Genomic DNA, 20,144 nt, shown 5'->3' with positions numbered 1-20,144 from the left:
TTAAACTTACCGACAGTTGAGAGTCTTTTACGCTTCACCTGTTCCAGTGGTGGATTGGCCATAGGGAGTACCGGGAGTTTTCCCGGTGGGCCGGTCAGTAATGGGCTGGCAGTGGCTGACCTTTTTCTTTTTTTTTTGTATATAAAGACGCATAAGAGGCCCAGTGGCCCTATGATAGGCCCAGTTGTCCCGCCCACGCATTTTCCAGACCCCCCTCGTCCAATCACCTTTAATGATGAGCTAATGACACATCATTAGCAATCTATGAGAGAAGAGAAAGAAAAAATGGAGAAAAAACGAAAAGGCGGTGCAGAAAAACTGAGGGAAAAGAAGAAAAAAAGCTCTCGCAACTGATGCTGCTGAGAGCAGAAATATAATAAACATGTGTGCTGCTGTGGGGACAAGTTACAACATACAGGAGGGGGAGGAGGAGATTGGTGGTGGTGATTGCAGGCAGGCCTGGACTGGGACAAAAATTCGGCCCTGGACTTTTTGGTCCAGACTGGCCCACCACAATCCGTGCACAGATACTGTGCCAACTCGGTCCGTTGATGTACTGTACATATAATCACACAAGCCCTTAATAACACTACTATACTGAATAATATCCCTTGATATTCTGGATCATTGAATAAAATAAATGATGACTACACAGTATGTTGCTCCCTTGCTCTTAAGAAGGATATTGGAGGAAGGATTTAAGATTCAAGAGTGTTTATTTATACACATACTCATACAAATACAAATCAAACTCCCTGTGAAAGACAGAAACAAAAGATGTTATTAATATCCATTCAAGTTGTCAAGTGTTGACTAAAATAAATGTATAATAGATAGCCAAGAAAAGAGTGTATTGCTCTTACAAGGAGGATGCTGGCTAAAGTACATCAGGACAGTGGCACTGGAAGACACTCATTAACAACATCAGTTACATATCTCAGAATGACTGAGCATTGCTCCTGTGAGGTTATGTCTTGTGTTGTGTCAATCTGCAAAGCTTCCTGAATCTCACTAGAAATGGACTCAAATTGATTGTGGTTTTGGACATGAATGTGACAAGGGACCCTCTGCCTGTTGCCCCAGATTGATGCAATTGCTTGCTCTGCTCAATGCATTTGCTGAGATGCTCTTTCAGGATGACATCATATTTTCCGAGGAGAAGAATAATCTCTAAGAAGTTGCCGTGATCTAGAGTGGTATCTTCAAGAGTGTATGCTGCCTCATTCTCTTGGTGCCTGTAGCTAAGCCCCCTCTTGCCTATTATTTTAACTACGTCCACTATACGCTCCAGAACCTGCCGCCTTTTTCTCACTTGTTCTCTGTGAGCAGACATCTGGTTGCCAGCAAGCAAACCCCTAATGTCAGCTTTGCAAGCCTGTAGCATGTAGGCTTCTGCACAATCCTTGTGTGCCTTACTGCTCTTCTATGCGCTGCCCATAATGCTTCCAATCTGTCATTCCTGTAATGAATTGACTTTTGTCAGTGGACTTGGCAAATGCAATGCATACGAAGCAAAACAGTGCGTGGCGTCCCTGACTGAATGAAAGCCACTTTCGAAGTGTGCCATCTTCACAGCGGAAAACGTTCTGCCATTTGGGGTTACTTGTTGATTGTTGAGGGTGATGGTTAAAAAATAGCTGAAGGGTGTCTGGGTTGGGACGGGTGAAATAATCAATGGGTGGGCTTGGGGTCTCTGGTGAGAGAGATGATGTACTGGGCACAAACCTGGATGTGAAAAGGAGAGAAATAGTACGGAATATGTTTAAACACCCCTAATATGTATGCAGATGTTTAATTGTAACAGTAGTTAATACGTGTTTCATTAGTTTTAACTGTATAATGTGAAATGGGTCATTGTCTCCTTGTCTCTTATTTGATGTAATTTAATCTGAAAATGACCATAAATAAGTGTTAAAAAAAGCAGGTGAGTGTGCTAGCTAACATGTTGTGGATAAACACTCATTCACTAAATGTTCAGAAACGTTGTCTATGAACTTTACTTGACATAATAGATAGCGTGTGGTGTAAATCTAGTTCTATAGTGTTGGAAAATAATATACTATCCTGATTAATTATTTCAAAAAACTCTGATGATTTACGGCCCACGGAATGACGCTACCTCGCCCGGACAAGGGAAACCGGGCCACCCACCCGGAGCCAGACCCGGGAGGGGAGCTTGACGGCGAGCGTCTGGTGGCCGGGCTTTCACCCATGGGGCCCGGTCGGGCTCAGCCCGAAAAAAGATCATGGACCAGCAACCCTGTGGACTCACCACCCGCGGGGGGAAGCATCGGGGTCGGGTCCTATGCAGACCGGGCGGCGGGCCAGGCGGGAGACCTGGGCGAGCCGATCGTCTGCGGCATAGACTAGCTCTAGGGACGTGGAACATCACCTCGCTAGCGGGGAAAGAGCCGGAACTGGTGCGGGAGGTGGAGCGGTACCAGCTAGATCAGGGGTGTCAAACTCATGTTAGTGAAGGGGCCGCATGCTGCCCAATTTGATCTCAAGTGGGCCGGACCAGTAAAATCATGTAAAATCATGGGCCATGTGTTTGACACCCCTGAGCTAGATATAGTTGGGCTCACCTCCACGCACAGCATGGGCTCTGGAACCAAGCTCCTGGAGAAGGGTTGGACTTTTTCCTTTTCTGGAGTTGCCCTGGGTGAGAGGCGCCGGGCGGGAGTGGGGATACTCACGAGCCCCCGGCTGGGCGCCGCTATGTTGGAGTTTTCCCCGGAGAACGAGAGGGTCGCCTCCCTGCACTTACGGGTTGCAGGGAGTAAGGCTCTGACTGTTGTTTGTGCTAATGCACCGAACAGCATTTAGTTTGTCATTTAGGGCATCCAGGGCAATGGTCCCACCAAGTTTCAAGCAGTTTGGAACTTTTTCTCTGGGACCTTTTGACCTTTGAAAGTGTGAATTTGCCTGTTTTTCAGGTTTTTAAACCACTCCCACGCAGCGTTGCTAAGGGCTATCGTGGTAAAAATAACATGGTTGGGCCCCATTTAGGAGTGGGTACAACATGACAAAGAAAGCTAAGCTCTGACATGTTTAGAAAAAAATAACCTTCAAACTGAACAATATTAACCCCATGACCTCATTGTAGGCCCCTCGCAGAGTGTCTGTGCAAAATCTGGAGTCTTTAGCACTAATCTGTGATATATTATGACCATTCTTAAAATTGACTGGTTCTCAGTGCCGTATGGGAGCATTTGTGACGATTCAGCTCACATTGAGTAAGGAATCAAGAATCCTTATAATTCAAAAAAAGACAATTCGACTACATTAACATGGGCAAAGTAGTTAGTCTAATTGTCATTGACTGTGACAAATGGAGCAACTATTCCGCCCATGTTAATGTTGTCAAAACGTCACCTTTTAAGTAAGGGATCGAGAATCCTTATAATTCAAAAAATGACAATTCGACTACATTAACATGGGCAGAATAATTAGTAGAATTGTCCCTGTCTGTGACAATTGGGGAAAGTGCATTTTTTGAAAAAGGCCTTTCAGAGGCCTTTCTCGACTCGAGTGAGATTTTGCTGGGTGCACTTGAAACACTTTAAAATCACTTTTTTTACACAAAACTAGAGTAGTACTTTCTAGAGGGTCTAGAAACTTGTGCTTTTAAAATCCTATTCAGGGCTTCCAGGACAATGGACCCATTTAGTTTCAAGCACTTTCAATCTTTCTCTGAGGAGATATAAACCTTTGAAGGGGTGAAATTGGTGTTTTTGGGGGGTCTTTAAGCCACTCCCACGCAGCGTTGCTAAGGGTTACAGAGCCACATCCAGCATGGTTGGATTCCATTTGGGAGTGGCTACAACCTCAAAAAGAAAGCTAAGCTCTAGCACGTTCAGAACAAAAAAAAGCCCCGATCGGCCCAGACTCTTCAGGTGGTCTCAGGTTCGTTAAGTCTTACACCCTCTGCACATCCTGGATTTCATCCAGCCAATTAAGCCTTTTGGTTGTTTTTAAGGGGATTTCACCCCATGATCTCATTGTAAGCCCTGTCCTGAGTGTCTGTGAGAATAATGGGAGTTTAGATATTAATATTTAGAAGATTATGGCCATTTTTGCACTTGTCAAAAAAGATCAAAGGGCAACGCCCTTAGGGTCGGGTTCGGGCCCTTAACTTGCAGCTTTTGGCCGCAGATTTGAGATTATGTATGTTGAGAAGCCCCTCTTTGAATAGGAAAAGAATACACATCTCTGAGTGGTTTTAAAGTAATTAATTTGAATTAAAAGACTTTTTTCAAGATTTTGCCATTGACAATTGGCATAATTTTGGAAGTTTGGCACCCAGCCAATTCCTTCTTGTGGACGTTTTAGAGGGGATTTCACCTCATGGCCTCATTGTGGGCACTGTCCTGAGTGTCTGTGAGAAAAATGGGAGTTTAAATATTAATATTTAGGGAATTATTGCAATTTTTACATTAACAAAATATAAGGGAATTGGGGTCAAATGTCACACTTTGGGCCTGTATTAGGGGGTCTTGCCTTGTAGCGTTTGGCCCCAGATTTCAGGGTTTGCATGTTGAGAAGCCCCTCTTTGAATAGGAAAAGAATGCACATCTCTAAGTTCATGCAAAGTAATTATTCTGAATTAAAAGACTGGTTTCAAGATTTCTCAATGGACAATTGAGCTAAATTTAGTAAGGACTCAAGTATCCTTATAGTTAAAAAATGACAATTCGACTACATTAACATGGGCAAAATAGTTAGTCTAATTGTCACTGACTGTGACAAATGGAGCAACTATTCCGCCCATGTTAATGTTGTCGAAATGTCATCTTTTAAGTAAGGGATCGAGAATCCTTATAATTCAAAAAATGACAATTCGACTACATTAACATGGGCAGAATAATTAGTAGAATTGTCCCTGTCTGTGACAAATGGGTCATTTCCAGACAATTGGGGAAAGTGCATTTTTTGAAAAAGGCCTTTCAGAGGCCTTTCTCGACTCGAGTGACATTCTGCTGGGTGCACTTGAAACACTTTAAAATCACTTTTTTACACAAAACTAGAGTATGGTGGACAACAGAGGATGCTCTACTAGGGCCAGTTGGTTTTAATTAGCTAGCATGCTGCTACCGGAAGTTAGCTTTCTAGAGGGTCTGCAGACTTGTGCTTTTAGTATGTCATTTAAGGCTTCCGGAGCAATGGTCCCACCAAGTTTCAAGCAGTTTGGACCTTTGTCAAAGGGAGTTTTTCACCTTTGAAAGTGTGAATTTGGGTGTTTTTGGGGGGTTTTAACCACTCCCACGCAGCGTGGCTAAGGGCTAGCGTGGTATACAGTAAATGGTTGGAACCCATTTGATAGTGGCTACACCTTGAAAAAGAAAGCTAAGCTCTGACATATTTAGAAAAAAATGACCTTCAATCGGAACAATATTAACCCAATGACCTCATTGTAGGAACTGTCCTGAGTGTCTGTGAGAAAAATGGGAGTTTAAATATTAATATTTAGGAAATTATTGCAATTGTTACACTTGTCAAAAAACATAAGGAATTGGGGTCAAAGGTCAAGAAGTACCTTCTTGACCTTTGACCCCAATGTCAGTGACACCCTGTTTTGGAGGCCTTAACTTGTAGCTTTTGGCCCCAGATTTCAGGTTATGTATGTTGAGAATGCCCTCTTAATTTAGGAAAAGAATCCACATCTCTAAGTGGTTTCAAAGTAATTAATTTGAATGAAAAGACTGTTGAATTGTCTTTTTTGAAATATAAGGATCATTCCTTATTCCTTATTAAAGTGACAATTCGACTACATTAACATGGGCCGAATACTTAGTCTAATTGTCACTGACTGTGACAATTAGACTAACTATTGAGCCCATGTTAATCTAGTCGAATTGTCATTTTTTGAATTGTAAGGATCATCAATTCCTTACAAAATGACAATTCGACTACATTAATGTGGGCCGAATTTTATTCTAATTGTCCTATGTATTTTTTATCCATTTTTTACAATTTAACGCTGGTCCGAGATATCTACGTTTCGACGCTGTACAAGGAATGGCGGAGGAGATACGGCACTTTAAAATGTTTTCGCGCGACCCGCCGACAACTGCCATCAATTCAAGTCACTTTTGTTCCCAATTGTCTACCCCATTTGTCACTTTTGTTCCCATTTGTCACAAGACAAATGGGAACAAAAGTGACAATTAAGGCTGGCTACCCCAATTGTCACTTTTGTTGCCAATTGTCACAGCCCATTTGTCACTTTTGTGACTCAATAGTTAGTCTAATTGTCACAGTGAGTGACAATTAGACTAAGTATTCGGCCCATGTTAATGTAGTCGAATTGTCATTTTGTAAGGAATCGATGATCCTTATAATTAAAAAAAATGACAATTCGACTACATTAACATGGGCAAAATAGTTAGTCTAATTGTCACTGACTGACACATGGAGCAACTATTCCGCCCATGTTAATGTTGTCGAAACGTCATCTTTTAAGTAAGGAATTAAGAATCCTTAGAATTCAAAAAATTACAATTTGACTACATTAACATGGGCAGAATAATTAGTAGAATTGTCCCTGTCTGTGACAAATGGGTCATTTCCAGAAAATTGGGGAAAGTGCATTTTTTGAAAAAGGCCTTTCAGAGGCGTTTCTCGAATCGAGTGAGATTTTGCTGGGTGCACTTGAAACACTTTAAAATCACTTTTTTTGTACAAAACTAGAGTATGGTGGACAACAGAGGATGCTCTACTAGGGCCAGTTGGTTTTAATTAGCTAGCATGCTGTTACCGGAAGTTAGCTTTCCAGAGGGTCTGCAGACTTGTGCTTTTAGTATGTCATTTAAGGCTTCCGGAGCAATGTTCCCACCAAGTTTCAAGTAGTTTGGGAGTTTTTCACCTTTGAAAGTGTGAATTTGGGTGTTTTTTTTTTTTTTTAAACCACTCCCACGCAGCGTGGCTAACCCGAATACTTAGTCTAATTGTCACTGACTGTGACAATTAGACTAACTATTGAGCCCATGTTAATGTAGTCGAATTGTCATTTTTTGAATTATAAGGATCACTGACTGTGACAATTAGACTAACTATTAAGCCCATGCTAATGTAATCGAATTGTCATTTTTTGAATTACAATGATCATCGATTCCTTACAAAATGACAATTCGACTACATTAACATGGGCCGAAAACTTAGTCTAATTGTCACTGACTGTGACAATTAGACTAACTATTGAGCCCATGTCTGTTAGAGATTTCCAGTCTGTTAAATAATTAACACACATAGTTATGAACTGATTTAGTCCATGGTTGGAGCTTTATATTATTGTTTAGTTTACATAATAAATTATGTAAAAAGGGGGATTGATAATATAAATCCTTATATTCTGCAGATGTTCTCCATTACTCTTCATGCCTATTAAAGTTCAGGTTAGCGAGGTCAGTATAACACAGCTATGCAGCTGGAGTTGGTTGTGTCTATGAAAGGTCCAGTTCTCAAGGGAAGTCAGTCACACGCCTGCGCACTTCAACACTCACACCTGTTTATCAGTATGTTGACATTAGTGAAGCAGACGGGTCGTTGCACGGTCCAGTCTTGTGAGAAAAGATGAGAACACGGGATTCTCCTCCTCTTGACAGGATAGAGCCAATCAGATGTTAGGACGAGGCGAGACGAACCTGTGACGATAACCTGTGTATGAAAGGCCCCACTTCCGTTTGGGGGGCAGTGGTTCTGGACCCAACCTGCGTGTTGGCTGTACCACTCACTGCTTTTGCAATTGCAGCGCTGAGTACTTTGCTTGTGATCATTTAGTAAATAAATATAGAGAACGAGAGAAGTTGTTGAACTGAGTTCTTCTGGAGGCTACACCAGGAATCCAATAATTAGCACGCATTAACACATGTTAATGTAGTCGAATTGTCATTTTTTGAATTATAAGGATCATCGATTCCTTGCAAAATGACGAATAGACTACATTAATGTGGGCCAAATTTTATTCTAACTGTCCCATGTAATTTTGTATCCATTTTTAACCATTTAACGCTGGTCCGAGATATCTACGTTTCAATGCTGTACGAGGAACGGCGGAGGAGATACGGCACTTTAAAATGTTTACGCGCGACCCGCCGGCCACTGCCATCAATTGTCACGTTTGTGCCCATTTGTCATTCCCATTTGTCACTTTTGTTCCCATTTGTCACAAGACAAATGGGAACAAAAGTGACAATTAGGGGCAGGCTACCTCAATTTTCACTTTTGTTCCCAATTGTCACAGCCCATTTGTCACTTTTGTTCCCATTTGTCATGTGACAAATGGGAACAAAAGTGACAATTAGGGGCAGGCTACCCCAATTGTCATTTTTGTTGCCAATTGTCAAAGCCCAATTGTCATTTTTTTTCCCAATCGTCTTCGAGCCCTCTCCACCTGGTGGCGGGGTGCGAAATTGAAATTTTTCGACCGAACTTTAAAAAATCGCCACGCGCTCTCCGTCGGTCCGATTTGGCCGGCGTTTGCCCGTCCCGAAGTCGAAGAGTCGAACTGGCGAAAACCCGCTTATTTTTAAAGGGTTCTTTTACGTCCGTTAGGAAGCCCCGAAAAAAACCCTGTTTATCGTTTTTTGCGCCATGTTAGCGTGTGCCAATCGTCATTTGGGGCCTAGGGGAGGGAAAGCAGGGCCTACCCCAGGCTGTTCTTAGCGGGGGTGGGGGGGAACTGCTGACCCGGACTGTGGACATCGTCGGGCGGTGGAAAGAGCACTTTGAGGAACTCCTAAACCCGGCCAACATGTCCCCTGGAGAGGGGGCAGTGCCTGAAGTCCTTGGGGTGGATGCACCTATATCCCTGGCAGAGGTCACTAAGGAAGTCAAAAAGCTCCTTGGTGGCAATGCTCCGGGGGTGGATGAGATCCACCCTGAGATGCTGAAAGCGCTGGACACTGTTGGGCTGTCTTGGCTGACACGCCTTTGCAGTGTCGCATGGGGGTCGGGAACAGTGCCCATGGACTGGCAGACCGGGGTGGTGGTTCCCATCTTCAAGAAGGGGGACCGGAGAGTGTGCTCAAACTGTCGTGGTATCACACTGCTCAGCCTCCCGGGAAAAGCTTATGCCAGGGTGCTGGAAGGGAGGCTCCGACCGATTGTCGAACCTCAGATTCAAGACGAACAGTGCGGATTCCGTCCCAGCCGTGGAACAGTGGACAAGCTCTTTACCCTCGCAAGACTACTGGAGGGGTCCTGGGAGTTCGCCCAACCAGTCTACATGTGCTTTGTAGACCTGGAGAAAGCTTTCGACCAGGTCCCTCGGGGGGTTTTGTGGGAGGTGCTGCGGGGGTATGGGGTGCCGGACCCATTGGCACGGGCCATCCGGTCTCTGTACGCCTGCAGTAGGAGCTGTGTTCGTATCCTCGGTAATAAGTCAGACACGTTCCCGGTGGGTGTTGGCCTCCGCCAGGGCTGCCCTTTATCACCGGTCCTGTTCGTGACTTTCATGGACAGGATATCTAGGCGCAGCTAGGGGGCGGAGAGGATCCGGTTCGGGAGTCTCGGGATCACCTCTCTGCTGTTCGCGGATGATGTGGTTCTGTTTGCCTCCTCGGACCGTGACCTCCAGCATTCACTGGGGCGTTTTGCAGCCGAGTGTGAAGCGGCAGGGATGAGAGTTAGCACCTCCAAATCTGAGGCCATGGTGCTCTGCCGGAAACCGGTGGATTGCTCCCTCCAGGTGGGGACAAACTGCCTACCCCAAGCGAAGGAGTTCAAGTATCTCGGGGTCTTGTTCACGAGTGAGGGTAAGGTGGAGCGGGAGATCGACAGGCGGATCGGTGCGGCTGCAGCCGTAAAACAGGCGCTGTACTGGTCCGTCTTGGTGAAGAGGGAGCTGAGCCGGAAGGCAAAGCTCTCCATTTACTGGTCGGTCTACGTTCCAACCCTCACCTATGGCCACGAACTCTGGGTCGTGACCGAAAGAACGAGATCTCGGATACAAGCGGCCGAAATGAGATTCCTCCGTAGGGTGGCCGGGCTCAGCCGTAGAGGTCGGGTAAGGAGCTCGGACATCAGGAGGGAGCTTGGAGTCGAACCGCTGCTCCTTCGTGTCGAAAGGAGTCAGCTGAGGTGGTTCGGGCATCTAGTCAGGATGCCTCCTGGACGCCTCCCATTAGAGGTTTTCCAGGCACGTCCAACTGGTAGGAGGCCCCGGGGAAGACCGAGGACACGCTGGAGGGATTATATCTCCCGGCTGGCCTTGGAACGCCTCGGGGTCCCCCAGAATGAGCTGGAAAATGTTGCGGGTGAGAGAGAAGTCTGGGTCGGCCTGCTGAACCTGCTGCCACCGCGACCCAAACCCGGATAAGCGGTTCAAAATGGATGGATGGATGGATGGATGGATTAATTATAATTAATTATAATTACAAATCAGGTCACCAGAGTTAAAGTGTTTTAAGTGTTTCTGTCAGTGTTTATGGTTTATTGTCCTTGCTTTTCTTTTTTTTTAACACTTATTTATGGAAATTTTCAGATTAAATTGCATCAAATAAGAGACAAGGAGACAATGACCCATTCCAGTATAGTAGTGTTATTAAGGGCTTGTGTGATTATATGTACAGTGCATCAACGGACCGAGTTGGCACAGTATCTGCGCGCGGATTGTGGTGGGTCAGTCTGGACCAAAAAGTCCAGGGCCGAATGTTTGTCCCAGTCCAGGCCTGACCCGTTCTGTTTTACACAAAGTCAATACCAACGCAATATAAATACAACGTACGTTTGGGAGACCACGTTTTAGTTTTTTGTGTCCCAAATGCTTTGACCCACGTAGAGCATGTTTTCATTCCTGTGCTGAAGTAAGCAATGAGACGACATGAACCAAAGGAACATTTGAAAAGTTCATTTCAGGACTTGAGTCAGTTGAATATTTTGTGCCAACCCCACCCTTCAATTTACCATCTTTGGCGATACTCTGATGTGAACTGCCTCCTGGCTCTAAATGTTCCTCAAACATTTGAACAGCTTCTACGCCTGAGACAATGTGCCAAACCCACCCTTCGATTTACCATCTTTGGCAATACTCATTGATGTGAACTGCCTCCTGGCTCAGAAGGAGCGTGGAGTCGAACCGCTGCTCCTTCGTGTCGGAAGGAGTCAGCTGAGGTGGTTCGGGCATCTAGTCAGGATGCCTTCTGGACGCCTCCCATTAGAGGTTTTCCAGGCACGTCCAACTGGTAGGAGACCCCGGTGAAGACCCAGGACATGCTGGAGGGATTATATCTCCCGGCTGGCCTTGGAACCCCTCGGGATCCCCCAGAATGAGCTGGAAAGTGTTGCGGGTGAGAGGGAAGCCTGGGTCGGACTGCTGAACCTGCTGGACCCGACCCCGGATAAGCGGTTGAAAATGGAAGGATGGATATTTTATTCGTATATATATATATATATATATATATATATATATATATATATATATATATATATATATATATACCACCAGGAGCAAAGTATTGATACACTGAAGCATCTTGTGATCTTGTGTTACAGCTCACTTTTAAAAGACTTAACTTGCCTTAAAGCCAATAAATAGACACATTTGCAGCATGTTCCTATACCTGTACAGTCTGCATGTTCTTCACATTACCCCCCAAAAAAGTGTTTTGCTCTTTGCTTCTTTGTGACATGATCTGATTTAATAACGGATTCAGGAACGTCTGCTGACCTCGAGCGACAGACGGTGAGCTATAAAAGGTGATTTACGAACATCTTTTCTGATGTAAATGTTCAGGTGGGCTGACAGTGAATGGAGAGCCCCCTAGTGGGCTAATCTCACCACGGTTGTGGTTAATCCTAATCCTCATTTGATCCAATTTATGGAATCAGCCACTAAAGTCCCACGCTAGCACATCCCCGTCCTTACTGGGACTAAGGCAGAGTTGGGGGAGAAGAGGGGAGGTAAGGGTGCAAATGGTTACCTACTCCACGTTACCAGTATGATACCAGTATGGTCTAATGTAATCCCACACAACAGGCTCTGGTATCTCTGTCAGAGGGACGCTACTGTAGCACTCGCTGTGGTCATTTTTAAGGCTGTATTATGCTTTGTATATATTATTTTATATATAGTAAGCAAACATGTCTTGGACTGAGCGATTGTTATATAAAACTGTAAATCATAGCTTGTTTTATGAAGAAGAAAAAAAAGCAATATACATGTGAAATATATGGTTTGGTACATGAAAAAGCATCTGAACAAAATCTCACGGGTGTAACTTTTATTATAACACCATAATGATTCAAATAGCCCTAGTAGTTGCAGAGATACACCCTTTTTAGTTTGGGTATGCAATTTTCGAGGAAAGGGCCTAAAATAGGGAAAATATTTACATTTTTGTTTACTTTGGGTCACTTTAGAAAAAGTCATACAATTTCAGGCTTAAAGAATGACGTTTAGGGAATATTTATTGCTGTCAAATGCCAAAATGGGTCAAATTTGACCCTAAAACGAGTAAACAAACCAGGAATGTCTCTCCAGAGCCAGTGCTTTTGGTCCGTTCTGCGCTACTGTAGGAACATGGAAATTTACATTTATTCAGAATCAATTCATTGTTGGAATTGGACTTTTCCGGGACTTTATTGATTAAAAGAAACATATCAAATATGATGAGCCTTTTACTTTGAAAGGTGCTACAATTAAAATCGGATCTTTTGCTGTGTACAGCTGTGTAAATGAGTGATGTCTACCTAAGCAGAGCATGATCACATTCTCCTCTTATCTCTGTCAGCAATCCCTAAATTCATTCTAAACTTGTAATTTAGCACCTTTTAATGAATGTAGAGTTCACACAGCATGGTATCACCATGGAATATTTTGCAGAACAGAAAAGAATTCATATTGCTGAACGTGAATAAATGAAACAAGACACTCAAACTTGAATGCTGAAGCGTTTATTGCAGTAAAGTTAAGAAGCGTGTGTTTTGCAGGTTATTGGGAAACAGACTGGTCCTCCTGCAGCTCAGCTGTCGATGTCGACGCTGATTGAAAATGTGAAAGCCAACAGCAGTAGATGATGATCACACCTTCTTGGAGCACATGAAGGCGTTCTTATCTGCGCAGTTGTCATCGTTCCAGAATTCCCAGTCTGAAAAGAAATGACAGAACACATCACATTCAGTGGCATCAGGAGTTTCAGTGTAAAACATCCTTTCAGTGGTTCATCAAACACATTGTGAGCATTACAACTGAATAATCCTGTTGGTTCACACATTTAGTCACATGTCCTGCTTTGAGCAGGCAGACAAAGGACCCCATGCAGGACACTGTTTGTCTTAAAGTGCTCGTTTCAACTTAATGGAGGTCACCTGTTCAGGAGTAGGTGCACGTTCATGATAAGTGATCATCAGTTGAATCAATCTCTATTTCCTTACCTTTGTGGTTCATCTCGACGCAGTTCTCTTGTCCATCAAAATTGTCTGGCTGACCAGGGTACCATTTAGCAACCTTGACCTCAGATCCATCGGCGAATTTGAACCCGTTCTGATGAACACAAAGGTGGGGGTCAGTGAAGACATGTGACACATTCTCCAGTCCGTCTGAGCACAGTGAGACGTTTGCTGCTTACCCCGGATCTTCTGACTCCAATCCAAACAGATTTAAATTCACGGTTGTCACGGCGACTGATACAAACGGAGTTCCACAACTCTTCTTTAGTATGCATTGCCAACAGGTCGCTGTCTAAGCTGTTGCAGTGTTCCTGAAATCAACAGAAATGGGAGTGTGAGTCTTCAACAGCACTTTATCATCACATACAACCGATGAGGATAGATTCATTAGAATAAGTATATGTGTCTAATGTGTGTCATAAAATGTGTGTTTGCTTCACCCGTGCTTTTCTGAAGGATTTTGGAGTCTGGAAGAATTTAGCACAGCTATCGTCATCAATGCGGCTCCATCCGTCACCACAAGGAACATCTTTAAATTCAGCACATTTTAACTGAAGTTCTTCAGCTGTGGGAAGACAAGAGCTTTACTCACCAAGTGTCTTGGGTTTTAGTTCAATAACGTGTTGGTGACGGAGTGGTACTTACTGTCCCAATAGGCTGTGACAGAGTTCAGGATGCCCACCGACAGCAGGACAGCTGTTACCACAGTTAGATGCATGACTCTCTCCGTCTTAGTGCTGCTCAGCTGGAATATGACCTGCAGATGTGACAGTACTCACTTTGAATATTTGCTGGACTATTTCTTCACCGGGACAGTCACGTCCGGGAGTCACAACAAGACTACATGTTTTATTAGGATTTAGTTATCGTACAGATTAAATAAGATATAACGTGTTGATTAGTTTGAAGTAGTTAATAGAGTAGAATGTAATCATGAGCCTAACAGACTTCAGTGAAGAGAAGGAGAAGCTCACCACAGATGTGTTCTGGTTCCTCGTTGCTCCTCGGTCTGATTGTCAGGCGGCTCCTTCTCTCACTTTTAAACTCACTGGACTGGGCAATGCTCTGCTAATGTCACCAAATGGATCATTAACATATGATTCATTATAAAGATAAACACAGCATCAAAGAATCCTCAGGCAACTGAGAGACAGACTCATGTTTAAGGTGTGTGTGGGGAAAACAACTCAGTTCATTTTCATATCAGCCTGGTGCAGCAGTTTGTGATCAGAAACCCCCTGAAGCCACAGTGTAACTCAAACAGTGGTTTAAATAAACGTAGCTGTGACAACACCATTGTTGAAACTCCCTGAAGCCATTGGACTGAATCATCTGGATCAGCACACTTTGTGTAATAGTCTTAAAAAAATGAAGTACTTTTCCATAACCTTATGTATTGTGTTATTCAACTTGCAGTTAGTGCTCACTCCAGTGGGATAACCTTAATAGTTTGTCTGTGTTACTCGCTTCATGTATTCATGTTGTTATTGTTGACAGTCCAGCTTTAAGGCAGACATCACTGTTCATATGTGCAGTTTATGGCTCATATGGAATAGTGGCTGGTTGTAAAAGTCTGTAATATGATCATTGTATGAGCTTAAAGTGTTTGTCTGTGAAGGACGATGTGTTCACAGATGCTTGTCATTGTTATGAGAACAGAAAATAGTTAGTAAAGTAAAAATACAGTATGTCAGAAACTTTTACCTGTAGTTCCATGACGTTAAAAGAAGATTTCCTGCCTTTCAAATTAATGCATTTTTTTTTACGTGGAAATATGACACCAGTTAAGTCAGAAATAGAAGAAGTCGAAGCTTCAGAACACAATTTCAACAGAGAAGTTGAGATATTCCTTCATGAGAGTTTCAGCTACAGCCAGCATTCAACTATCAGAATAATCATCTCACTCAGGAAAGTAGTGCCTTCATTCAACTTTTTTCTAACTTCTATATTTTTCAAAAATCTTACGCTTTTTACAGATATTTTTTTTACAAAGAAACTCAATAGAGAGAATCTTCAAATCCTCTTAAACCTACTCGACACTGAACTCCATCTCCTTCTGCATACTTTCAGCGAGACTTTGAACTATTAAACTTACCGACAGTTGAGAGTCTTTTACGCTTCACCTGTTCCAGTGGTGGATTGGCCATAGGGAGTACCGGGAGTTTTCCCGGTGGGCCGGTCAGTAATGGGCTGGCAGTGGCTGACCTTTTTCTTTTTTTTTTGTATATAAAGACGCATAAGAGGCCCAGTGGCCCTATGATAGGCCCAGTTGTCCCGCCCACGCATTTTCCAGACCCCCCTCGTCCAATCACCTTTAATGATGAGCTAATGACACATCATTAGCAATCTATGAGAGAAGAGAAAGAAAAAATGGAGAAAAAACGAAAAGGCGGTGCAGAAAAACTGAGGGAAAAGAAGAAAAAAAGCTCTCGCAACTGATGCTGTTGAGAGCAGAAATATAATAAACATGTGTGCTGCTGTGGGGACAAGTTACAACATACAGGAGGGGGAGGAGGAGATTGGTGGTGGTGATTGCAGGCAGGCCTGGACTGGGACAAAAATTCGGCCCTGGACTTTTTGGTCCAGACTGGCCCACCACAATCCGTGCACAGATACTGTGCCAACTCGGTCCGTTGATGTACTGTACATATAATCACACAAGCCCTTAATAACACTACTATACTGAATAATATCCCTTGATATTCTGGAGCATTGAATAAAATAAATGATGACTACACAGTATGTTGCTCCCTTGCTCTTAAGAAGGATATTGGAGGAAGGATTTAAGATTCAAGAGTGTTTATTTATACACATACTCATACAAATACAAATCAAACTCCCTGTGAAAGACAGAAACAAAAGATGTTATTAATATCCATTCAAGTTGTCAAGTGTTGACTAAAATAAATGTATAATAGATAGCCAAGAAAAGAGTGTATTGCTCTTACAAGGAGGATGCTGGCTAAAGTACATCAGGACAGTGGCACTGGAAGACACTCATTAACAACATCAGTTACATATCTCAGAATGACTGAGCATTGCTCCTGTGAGGTTATGTCTTGTGTTGTGTCAATCTGCAAAGCTTCCTGAATCTCACTAGAAATGGACTCAAATTGATTGTGGTTTTGGACATGAATGTGACAAGGGACCCTCTGCCTGTTGCCCCAGATTGATGCAATTGCTTGCTCTGCTCAATGCATTTGCTGAGATGCTCTTTCAGGATGACATCATATTTTCCGAGGAGAAGAATAATCTCTAAGAAGTTGCCGTGATCTAGAGTGGTATCTTCAAGAGTGTATGCTGCCTCATTCTCTTGGTGCCTGTAGCTAAGCCCCCTCTTGCCTATTATTTTAACTACGTCCACTATACGCTCCAGAACCTGCCGCCTTTTTCTCACTTGTTCTCTGTGAGCAGACATCTGGTTGCCAGCAAGCAAACCCCTAATGTCAGCTTTGCAAGCCTGTAGCATGTAGGCTTCTGCACAATCCTTGTGTGCCTTACTGCTCTTCTATGCGCTGCCCATAATGCTTCCAATCTGTCATTCCTGTAATGAATTGACTTTTGTCAGTGGACTTGGCAAATGCAATGCATACGAAGCAAAACAGTGCGTGGCGTCCCTGACTGAATGAAAGCCACTTTCGAAGTGTGCCATCTTCACAGCGGAAAACTTTCTGCCATTTGGGGTTACTTGTTGATTGTTGAGGGTGATGGTTAAAAAATAGCTGAAGGTTGTCTGGGTTGGGACGGGTGAAATAATCAATGGGTGGGCTTGGGGTCTCTGGTGAGAGAGATGATGTACTGGGCACAAACCTGGATGTGAAAAGGAGAGAAATAGTACGGAATATGTTTAAACACCCCTAATATGTATGCAGATGTTTAATTGTAACAGTAGTTAATACGTGTTTCATTAGTTTTAACTGTATAATGTGAAATGGGTCATTGTCTCCTTGTCTCTTATTTGATGTAATTTAATCTGAAAATGACCATAAATAAGTGTTAAAAAAAGCAGGTGAGTGTGCTAGCTAACATGTTGTGGATAAACACTCATTCACTAAATGTTCAGAAACGTTGTCTATGAACTTTACTTGACATAATAGATAGCGTGTGGTGTAAATCTAGTTCTATAGTGTTGGAAAATAATATACTATCCTGATTAATTATAATTAATTATAATTACAAATCAGGTAATCAGGTTCTGTCAGTGTTTATGGTTTATTGTCCTTGCTTTTCTTTTTTTTGAACACTTATTTATGGAAATTTTCAGATTAAATTACATCAAATAAGAGACAAGGAGAAAATGACCCATTCCAGTATAGTAGTGTTATTAAGGGCTTGTGTGATTATATGTGTCCCAAATGCTTTGACCCACGTAGAGCATGTTTTCATTCCTGTGCTGAAGTAAGCAATGAGACGACATGAACCAGAGGAACATTTGAAAAGTTCATTTCAGGACTTGAGTCAGTTGAATATTTTGTGCGAACCCCACCCTTCATTTTACCATCTTTGGCGGTTCTCATCGATGTGAACTGCCTCCTGGCTCTAAATGTTCCTCAAACATTTGAACAGCAAGGAGACAATGACCCATTCCAGTATAGTAGTGTTATTAAGGGCTTGTGTGATTATATGTACAGTACATCAACGGACCGAGTTGGCACAGTATCTGCGCGCGGATTGTGGTGGGTCAGTCTGGACCAAAAAGTCCAGGGCCGAATGTTTGTCCCAGTCCAGGCCTGACCTGTTCCGTTTTACACAAAGTCAATACCAACACAATATAAATACAACGTACGTTTGGGAGACCACGTTTTAGTTTTTTGTGTCCCAAATGCTTTGACCCACGTAGAGCATGTTTTCATTCCTGTGCTGAAGTAAGCAATGAGACGACATGAACCAAAGGAACATTTGAAAAGTTCATTTCAGGACTTGAGTCAGTTGAATATTATGTGTGAACCCCACCCTTCAATTTACCATCTTTGGCGATACTCTGATGTGAACTGCCTCCTGGCTCTAAATGTTCCTCAAACATTTGAACAGCTTCTACGCCTGAGACAATGTCAAACACCTGAATCATCTGTGACACTTGAAATATTCTAGAAATAGTTCTGCAAATATTCAAAGTGAGTACTGTCACATCTGCAGGTCATATTCCAGCTGAGCAGCACTAAGACGGAGAGAGTCATGCATCTAACTGTGGTAACAGCTGTCCTGCTGTCGGTGGGCATCCTGAACTCTGTCACAGCCATATGGGACAGTAAGTACCACTCCGTCACCAACACGTTATTGAACTAACACCCAAGACACTTGGTGAGTAAAGCTCTTGTCTTCCCACAGCTGAACAACTTCAGTTAAATTGTGGTGAATTTGAAGATGTTACTTGTGGTGACGGATGGAGCCGCATTGATGACGAATGCTGTGCTAAATTCTTCCAGACTCCAAAATCCTTCAAAGAAGCACATATGAAGCAAACACACATTTTATGACACACATTAGACACATATACTTATTCTAATGAATCTATCCTCATCGGTTGTATGTGATGATAAAGTGCTGGTGAAGACTCACACTCCCATTTCTGTTGATTTCAGGAACACTGCAACAGCTTAGACAGCGACCTGGTGGCAATGCATACTGAAGAAGAGTTGTGGAACTCCGTTTGTATCAGTCGCCGTGACAACCATGAATTGAAACCTGTTTGGATTGGAGTCAGAAGATCCGGGGTAAGCAGTGAACGTCTCACTGTGATCAGACGGACTGGATAATGTGTCACATGTCTTCACTGACCCCCACCTTTGTGTTCATCAGGAGGGGTTCAAATACGCCGATGGATCTGAGGTCAAGGTTGCTAAATGGTACCCTGGTCAGCCAGACAATTTTGATGGACAAGAGAACTGCGTCGAGATGAACCACAAAGGTAAGGGAAAAGAGATTGATTCAACTGATGATCACTTATCATGAACGTGCACCTACTCCTGAACAGGTGACCTCCATTAAGTTGAAACGAGCACTTTAAGACAAACAGTGTCCTGCATGGGGTCCTTTGTCTGCCTGCTCAAAGCAGGACATGTGACTAAATGTGTGAACCAACAGGATTATTCAGTTGTAATGCTCACAATGTGTTTGATGAACCACTGAAAGGATGTTTTACACTGAAACTCCTGATGCCACTGAATGTGATGTGTTCTGTCATTTCTTTTCAGACTGGGAATTCTGGAACGATGACAACTGCGCAGATAAGAACGCCTTCATGTGCTCCAAGAAGGTGTGATCATCATCTACTGTTGTTGGCTTTCACATTTTCAATCAGCGTCGACATCGACAGCTGAGCTGCAGGAGGACCAGTCTGTTTCCCGATAACCTGCAAAACACACGCTTCTTAACTTTACTGCAATAAACGCTTCAGCATTCAAGTTCCAGTGTCTTGTTTCATTTATTCACGTTCAGCAATATGAATTCTTCTCTGTTCTGCAAAATATTCCATGGTGACACCATGCTGTGTGAACTCTACATTCATTAAAAGGTGCTAAATTACAAGTTTAGAATGAATTTAGGGATTGCCTCCACACAGCTCTCAACATGGCGACAGCTAAGTCAGGGGCTAGATGCTAACGATGCTAGCAGCATGAACAGTGCAAACAATGACAACAGTGCTGACAGAGATAAGAGGAGAACGTGATCATGCTCTGCTCAGGTAGACATCACTCATTTACACAGCTGTACACAGCAAAAGATCGGATTTTAATTGTAGCACCTTTCAAAGT

At 43.1% G+C, this 20,144-nt stretch overlaps 2 protein-coding genes and 1 long non-coding RNA gene across 3 annotated transcripts in view; 2 read left to right on the top strand and 1 right to left on the bottom strand.

The window, feature by feature from the left end:
* Positions 1-18,822, top strand: part of LOC306747972 — a 34,788-nt gene extending 15,966 nt beyond the window's left edge. The window contains exon 3 of the long non-coding RNA XR_013771150.1: positions 18,732-18,822. This is a non-coding gene — a long non-coding RNA (uncharacterized lncRNA). The remainder of the gene's footprint in view (positions 1-18,731) is intronic.
* LOC306747324 (C-type isolectin Sp-CL4-like) lies at positions 12,879-14,433 on the bottom strand. The gene is made up of 6 exons (XM_079230365.1): positions 14,364-14,433; positions 14,035-14,146; positions 13,830-13,954; positions 13,569-13,700; positions 13,375-13,483; positions 12,879-13,088 (listed from the first exon to the last, which is right to left on the bottom strand). The coding sequence occupies exons 2-6, from the start codon at positions 14,105-14,107 to the stop codon at positions 13,021-13,023; spliced, it is 507 nt and encodes a 168-aa protein (XP_079086491.1). The 5' UTR covers positions 14,108-14,146; positions 14,364-14,433; the 3' UTR covers positions 12,879-13,020.
* Positions 18,823-18,969: 147 nt separating the features above from the next.
* On the top strand, positions 18,970-19,793 carry LOC306748111 (C-type isolectin Sp-CL4-like). Its single transcript, XM_079231237.1, has 3 exons — positions 18,970-19,103; positions 19,189-19,297; positions 19,584-19,793. Exons 1-3 carry the CDS (start codon positions 19,008-19,010, stop codon positions 19,649-19,651), a joined length of 273 nt encoding a protein of 90 aa, XP_079087363.1. The 5' UTR covers positions 18,970-19,007; the 3' UTR covers positions 19,652-19,793.
* The last annotated feature ends 351 nt before the right edge of the window (positions 19,794-20,144 follow it).

This window comes from Taurulus bubalis (genome assembly GCF_910589615.1).
Source record: "Taurulus bubalis genome assembly, chromosome: 15".
Classification (NCBI taxonomy): domain Eukaryota; kingdom Metazoa; phylum Chordata; class Actinopteri; order Perciformes; family Cottidae; genus Taurulus; species Taurulus bubalis.
This window is presented reverse-complemented; position numbering and strand designations above follow the sequence as displayed.